This window comes from Perissodus microlepis, chromosome 1 (genome assembly GCF_051167445.1).
Source record: "Perissodus microlepis isolate ML-2025 ecotype Zambia chromosome 1, ASM5116744v1, whole genome shotgun sequence".
In the NCBI taxonomy this organism is placed as follows: Eukaryota; Metazoa; Chordata; class Actinopteri; order Cichliformes; family Cichlidae; genus Perissodus; species Perissodus microlepis.
The window spans coordinates 28067606-28074950 of record NC_140461.1 but is presented as its reverse complement, the minus strand read 5'-3'; the positions used below and the strand labels follow the sequence as shown (position 1 = coordinate 28074950).

General features: G+C 38.1%; 1 protein-coding gene across 2 annotated transcripts; it reads right to left on the bottom strand.

The window, feature by feature from the left end:
• Position 1: 1 nt before the first annotated feature.
• On the bottom strand, positions 2-5582 carry dtwd1 (DTW motif tRNA-uridine aminocarboxypropyltransferase 1). Of its 2 annotated transcripts, none has more exons than XM_084934007.1 (5): positions 5478-5582; positions 2788-3089; positions 2474-2611; positions 623-899; positions 2-500 (listed from the first exon to the last, which is right to left on the bottom strand). In XM_084934007.1, exons 2-5 carry the CDS (start codon positions 3085-3087, stop codon positions 271-273), a joined length of 945 nt encoding a protein of 314 aa, XP_084790133.1. In that variant the 5' UTR covers positions 3088-3089; positions 5478-5582; the 3' UTR covers positions 2-270. The 2 variants fall into 2 exon arrangements, with proteins under 2 accessions (XP_084790133.1, XP_084790219.1); XM_084934093.1 differs by lacking the exon at positions 5478-5582 and adding an exon at positions 4938-5455.
• Positions 5583-7345: the final 1763 nt, after the last annotated feature.

Genomic DNA, 7345 nt, shown 5'->3' with positions numbered 1-7345 from the left:
CTTATTTTATGAAAACAAGTTTATTGGGTCTGCAACAAATGTGATTACAGCAGAACACAAACGTCATTGTGCACCAATTTGTAAATTAAAATGTTTAAATGTATCAGAAATTCCTTTCTTTGTACTACTACATACACACTGTTGTCCATTCATGCATAAGAAAATGTCAATCGAGTTCAAAAACTAAAAATTATTTTTCTGCATAATCAGAATCGATTAACATAAAAACTGCTTCAGCTACAGTGTTCGATGTCTTTTAGTCTGTCCTCTTCAGCATTTTCCAGCAGAGGTTTTGGCTTTGTTAACAATTGAGTGCAGGTAGGAGTAGAAGAAGAGAAGGTTGTCGTATTCTCCGCTGTACTCCTCGTCGAGGCAATGCTCGTGGAAGTCCATGAGAAAATAATATATGGCTTCGATAGTAGCTAGATAAGTGTCCGGCTTGCCCTTTTGATGACGCCAGAAACACGTTTTTCTCATCTTCAACTCTACCTGGAGCAAATCTGGGGGAGAAACACGTCAGTCACAACATCGTGAGATCATGGTAAATTCAATTGTGAGTGAATAATCACCAGCAGTCACGAGTTCTTTGGAAACCCACTCAAATGCAATCCTTCATGATTACCTTGCAGTCTCTCGTCTGTGCTGATCTTATTGGTCTGGTTCCATGTGCTGTCAATGAAGACCACCCTCTGTAGGGGATCCACCTTTGACACCGAGCTTTTTGCTTCATCTGGCGTCCCCGACTCTGAGCTCTCAGAGGTGCGTGTGGAACCTTGAACTTGCTCAGTTTTTAACCTCTTTCTGCACGGTTCATCAGCGGAGTCGTGTGACCTGTCATGTAAACACTTCATCATGTCTTGAACTGAGACGGCCCTCGGTCCAGGGAATACCAACACCACCTGGAGCGAGCGAAGACGGAGAGGAACGCCATCATGCAAACTGCTAGGGCACAAAATATGTGTCTCGAACACGTGTTTTCACAGTGGGGTGATTTATAAAAGGCTAAATTTAGGAAGCAGAGAACAGGATGTAAACTGTTTGACAGGTGAGGGATAAAGTTGAAGAAGTGAAAACACTAAATCAAAAGATTTAAATAAATGAGAAGGCAAGAAGAAAAACGATACAAATGTATGGCTTGTGGACTAAACTCATTCAGCTGAAATAACAATCTGATTGCATAAGTGCTGTGAGCTTTGAACTGAAGAATGAAGCTGCAGCAAATAAATCTAAATCTTTTAGAAATGTTTCACCGGACATTGTTTGCAGACTGGGTAAAAATCTATTATGCTGAGATCTATAAATAGATGAGATCTATCTATTTATGCTGAGAATAAACAACAGTACAAAATGCAAAAGATAAGCATTTACAATTTGACTTTAGTGGAGAGCAACAGTTTCAGAACATACTCTTAAATTAGATTTCTGCATTAAAATAGAAATGAATACAGTTAATTCAACACAGCATCGAGAATTATTGTAAGCAACAATATAAAGAAAAAGACTAACAGATGCCAAAGAAAATGCTAAGTCAGTGATATCAGACATTGGTTCAAAACTAGCAAAAGCCACTGCATAATAAATACTCTCAACTACTTCCATTTGTTTTAGTGTAAAGTAAATTCTGAAAGGGAACCATCAGTTTACAAAAGGGGAGTGGCTTAACCAAAAAAAACATTCCTTTTAAAATGGTCAGGTATAAAGACTGGACTAAAAACAATGAGTGAAAAAGCAGCCAAAATCCAACGACAAACTTTGAAAGACCTTCAGAAAGCCTGAAGAACTATTGCTCAATAACAAAAAAAATTGCTTTCGTCTTGGAAGAAAAAATGGTGAGTGACTCAAGACTGTTGTATAGTGAACTCAGTGAAACACACGGGCGCAGCTCCTTTGCGCAATCACCTTTCCTCAGTTTGCTATGGTGGGCTTGTGTAATGTTTTTGTCACTGAGAAAGTTTTTAAACTTACAATGATTGCGACCTCTGGATCGGATGAAAATAACAGTTCGCATGATCCCTTTTAGTTCTCGAAGCTTTTAAGTCTTTTTGGTACTAAATACACAGAAAAGTCCAAAAACTACATATGCCGCCCCGCTCTTTATATTATACAATCCAACAAGCCATCCAGCAGGCCTGATGGGATCTTTTGAAGCGCTGTTCTGGCCTGTAGGCCATGTTTGACACTCATGGATTAGTAGATGAGAGAAAATCACTTTTGATGATCAATTTAACCTCTGTTTCCAAACAAAGCATGCCACATGCTTTTCTCTGTGTTGTGTCATAGAAAACTGAATATGTTATTTGACTGAGTAGTGAAAACAAGACAAGTGAAGATACAAAAAAGTTTTCTGGGAAGTAATTTCCAGATGAATCAATCATAAATGTAATTGTTAGCTGAAGCCACACAAGGTACAAGGCAGACAGCATGTTTTACAGTTAAATGAACTCCATTCTTTTAGGATAAAAAAAGAACTAACCTTGTCTTTTTGGTACTCAGGTATGCAGGGGTAAGTATATATTGTGACGTCACTGGGTGCGAGAATCTTGGCGTGGATGGCAGTGCTCTTGCCATCTGTCTCGTTGGGATGCTTGATGATGTCTATCTTCACAGGAAGCTGAGTGTAACACACAGTGTGTAAAGTCAGGTCGAGGGGAGAGTTGGATTTCAGCAACATCATGTCAAAATATTTAACGTTAAATAATTTTAAAAAAGGCATTTTGCAACCAATTAAGACAATGGTGAAGGCCACTGTTAAAAGACAAAGCAGGTGAGTCCTAACCTCCTACAAACCTTCACTGTGGGGACATCTTGCAGGCTCATGCCCACTAAGGAGCAGCATGTGTAGCAGAAGAACATCCTCGAGCCTCCACATTTAGAGCACTTTAACCTGCCCCTTTGCTGTGCTTCCTCTAGCACTGCATGTGATGCCAATTTGAGCCCTTGGAGCTGCTGACTGGGAAGCTCACGGGAGTCGGATGAATCAGAGGCCAGTGTTTTTTCCCGGCAACTGGGATGATGACGCTGGTCCTGATCCAGGCCGCTCATTTTTGCTCTGGTGACAGACTTGTCTTGGAGCACAAGTACACTCATAGCTGATGAAGAATAACAGAGCAAATAAAGCCAATATTAGCAGACATAAATAATCTAACATTTACAAAGACTTAAACTCAAAGGACACAATAACATGGAAAAAGCTAGTTATGGAGCTAAGAGTTCATTAAAATTGTGCGTGACTGGTAATGATTAGATTAGAAAATTTGTTGCTGTGATAGTACGGTGCAGCTTGAATGCTTTTCATCTAAAAAATTTCATAAAACAGCTACAGTGACACACACCCTACATTATGTACCTTAACTCTCATGTGAGTTGCCCAGTGAAGTAAGTCTTTCGTTGAATACTCGCTTTAGTAAAAAGAATGTCATAATCTTGACTGTCTTCAGGTGCATTTTTAGAGCATTGTAACTCTTGGAATGAGTAAATCTTTTAAAAATAATGTTTCATTTAACTATTTTATTGTAGCGTCTTATGATTTTACATAGGCCAGATTAGAAGCTAGTATAAATGAATACGAGTGGCAAGATCATCATGTTAGTTCTGCAGTTCTGGTAACTGAATAAGATCACATTATATGACATTACCCATTTCTGGTTCAAATATGAACACATCAAATTTCCAAACGTCACATTGTGAGCACAGTCACTGAGATAGAAGCTCTTAGAAAACAGAAAACCATAAATCTTGTTAATGGAAATATCTAATTAGTCAATCACATAGCAGTAACGTAATCCATTTAGGATAGTAGACATGACAAGCATCAGAAAGAAGGAGAAACCCATAAAACCCATAAAAATGATCACTAAGCTATATCAGAGCCTAAGACAACTAACCAAGTGGGATACTAACTACATTAAAAATAAATGGTAAGAAGAACTGAATACAGAAATTTTGCAAGAGGGTTGGCACTCAATGCTGAAAGCACAGCACACCTTGAGGAGCTCCAAAAATTGGAGAATATTTGGCTGGAAATGCTTAGTTCATTTTTTCATCACACCAAAAATAAGGAGCAAATTCTGAGAATCATTGGAGCTCTGCTGGAGGCAGTGTGGGAACCTGTGTGCCAATCACACCCATAACTTTTAGACATGTAATAAAATAAAGTCAGGGATCAGATTTACATGGAATTGTCTCAATTACTTGGATATAAATAGCCCAAAGTGTGAAAAAACTTCCCCTGAATAAATGGGAAAAAAATTGACTTCCTATCTTTAAGGGTCTGGGGATACTGAGGATAAGAATTACTTATGATATGTACTGTACAAATCATGACACGAACTGGTGAGCCCCATGGTTTTGTTTGCTGTTCTGGATTGTCTGTTGTTATAATGAAAATGATACATAGAAAGTTTAAATAAATAAATAAATAAATAAATAAAGGTGATTTAAGTGTTTTTGGCTGTTGATGCCAGATGGGCTGCTCTGAGCTACTGGGGTTTAAAGACAATTGGAAGAAAAGTGTCAGTTCTGTAGGTGAAAATGTCTTGTTGCTGCCAGAGGTCAGAGGAGAATGGCCAGATTGCATCAATCTGATCGCAAGGCAAGAGTAATTCATTAACCACTTGTTACAACCAAGGAATGCAGAGAGTATCTCTGAAGAAACATGTTGATGACTACAGTAGCAAAGGACCACATCAGGTGCTGCTCCTGTCTGCTAAGAACAGGAGACTGAGGCAACAACTGGTAAAATTGAAGACTGTAAAAATGTTGCATGGTCTGGGTCTCAATTTTCAAATGGTAGGATCACAATTTGGCAAAAACAGCATGAGAGCATGGATCCATCATGCATTGTATTAACAGTACTGGTATTGGTGTAATGGTGTGGGGAATATATTCTTGGCAAACTGGCCAATCTGTAGCGACTGTGAATCAAAAGTTTACATCACCTTGATGAATCGATGACACGTAGAATTAACGCACCTCTGAAGATTAAGCTAGCAGGGTGTGCCTAATCAAGGGGCCAGTGATTGTATGTACATACTGTTGAATTTCTGATAAACATGGGGGATAGTAAGCATCAGCTAATGAGGAAACGCTGGTGTCCGAATGTAGCGCGTTTGCTAAACACAGATTAGTAATTAGCACATGGATAAACAACATGAAACGTTGCTCTCTTTAACCTCTCTCTAGCGCAGTGAGACGTGATAGAGCAGAAACCGTACATCTGCAGCTTGCAGTTACTTTTCTTTGAAACCACAGACAGTATAAAAGAGTCAGTATTTTACACTGCCCATGCTTCAACATAGTGGAGCTAGCTTCTGTTAGCAAGCGTCACGTTTCCTCAGCCCCCGCTGCTAGCGTTAACAGACACAAGTCAAAAAGTCTAGTTAAGAGGAGCGAAGATAAAATGAAGACGGATGCACTGTTAGCTCAACTGGGTTCACTAGCTTAGCTACATAAAGGAGTCCCATTATAAAAGTGCCTACCGATGAAGTGCACAACGGCATGAGCGTCTTCTTCTACGCCGGAAGCACAGCTCCGTGTGAAGGAAATGCTGGGTAGTTACCTGTCGCTAAGCAACGAATGTGCTACTCGGTGCCCTTTGGGGGTGTTATGGCAGCCGATTTATAAACCCATAGATGGTTAATTTTCAAAATGTATCAAAGTAAAGTGAATAAATGAGTGTGCTTTAATCCAGTAAAATAAAATTACGAAGTTAGGGTTAAGTTACTCATACTAGCAGCCAATGAACGTCAACTCTCGCTCTTATGTATTTAGGTAAACGTTAGAAAGAAAAAAAAATTTTTTTTTCTTAAAATAAAACACAGTTTATGATCATGTAAACCTCTAGATTTTAAATGTACAAGTTAAATTACAAGTTTAATATTAGACACACACTGTGTATTGTGATGCTTTTTGTTGCATTTAAAAATACAACATTTTAGGCAATTTAAAAAGAGTTGTGCATAGTTCTCAAAAATATTTAAAACAATATATTAAAATAACCTTAAAAATCCTTAGAGACTCTGCTTATTCATATGAATCTGGCCTGTGGCAATAATTACAAATTCCAGAAAGGACACATTTTGCTTGGAGCAAAAAATAATTTGCTACCAGGAAATATTCAAAGTATGTTTTCTGTAGAGAACATAGTTGTAATTTAAAGGGTTTTAGCAACTTCAAAACTATTAATGTGTGTACTACCAGAAATTTTTTTAGTGTTTATGAGTCAAAATCTGGAACAGGTTGAGTGTGGAAGCAATTCAAAAACAGAAATAAAGATAGGGATTTTCCTGATATAGAAAAAGATATTTGGCTTTTAGTATATATCTGTATATCTCTGTTTGTGTAGGTGTCATTGTAAGTGCTTGGGTTTGATCTGTGGATGTAAGGATTTGGAGTTGTAAACACACAATAATATGGTAATATTTTGGTAAATGGATTGGATCTTTGTAGCACTTTTCAGCTCTATCTGAGCACTCAAAGGACTTTATCCAGCTTGCCTCATTCACCCTTTCATACAAGTACTTTTTGTATACATATGTGGTTTCTATCTAATATTTACACATGCTCATACTGAGATTATTTCATCAGAGATGAACTTGGAGTTAGTATCTCACCCAAGGGTATTTGGCATGCAAACTGGAGAAGCCAGGAATTGAACCACCAACCTTCTGATAATTAGATGACCTGCCTGACATCCTGAACTACAACTACAGCCGCCTGACCCTTGCATAGTGTACATATTCTGTGTAACAAAAATAGTAACAACAATAAACAATAATTTATTATAGTTGCTGATGTTAACACAGAAGCTTAATAAATAACTGATGAATTATGATATAAGGAATTGCACAAGTTTTGCCCCTGTACACCACCCTTTAAAACCAAATAATCACGCTGTGATTGTGCAGGCTGCCAGCTTCAGTTCAAGGGGTTTGACTAAAACTTTTGTATGAACTGTAAAAATGATAGACTTTTTATACACCACCTAGCCTCCATTTTCACAGTCTCAAAAGTTTGGACAGCAGAATGATAAGCTGTTTAGAAGCCTCATCCTTCCTCCTTTCATGGCAGTTTACACAGACTTTCATGGCAGTTTGGGATTGTGTCCAAGTTTTGAAGTTGCTTTTAGTAGCTTTTAACTGGAACTCTCAATATGACGTCAAATTAATGTTTATGAAAGCGATGGTGGCTAAATATCCAAAAAAAGCAAAGTTTAGGCGTGGCCAAATCAACAATCTGGTGCATTCTTAAAAAGAAGAAATGCACCAAAGAATGCAGAATTCTTTCCTTGGTTAAGAAAAACTCTGTCACAACATCTAACTGAATGAAGACTACTTGGGGAGCTAGG

Excerpts from the sequence above, each read along its gene's own strand:
- dtwd1 (XM_084934007.1), bottom strand. The coding sequence starts at position 3,087 with ATGAGTGTACTTGTGCTCCAAGACAAGTCTGTCACCAGAGCAAAAATG. Across the intron at positions 2,612-2,787 it reads AAGATGTCCCCACAGTGAAG|CTTCCTGTGAAGATAGACAT; the intron begins GTTTGTAGGAGG and ends TGTTACACTCAG. Across the intron at positions 900-2,473 it reads CTGAGTACCAAAAAGACAAG|GTGGTGTTGGTATTCCCTGG; the intron begins GTTAGTTCTTTT and ends CGCTCGCTCCAG.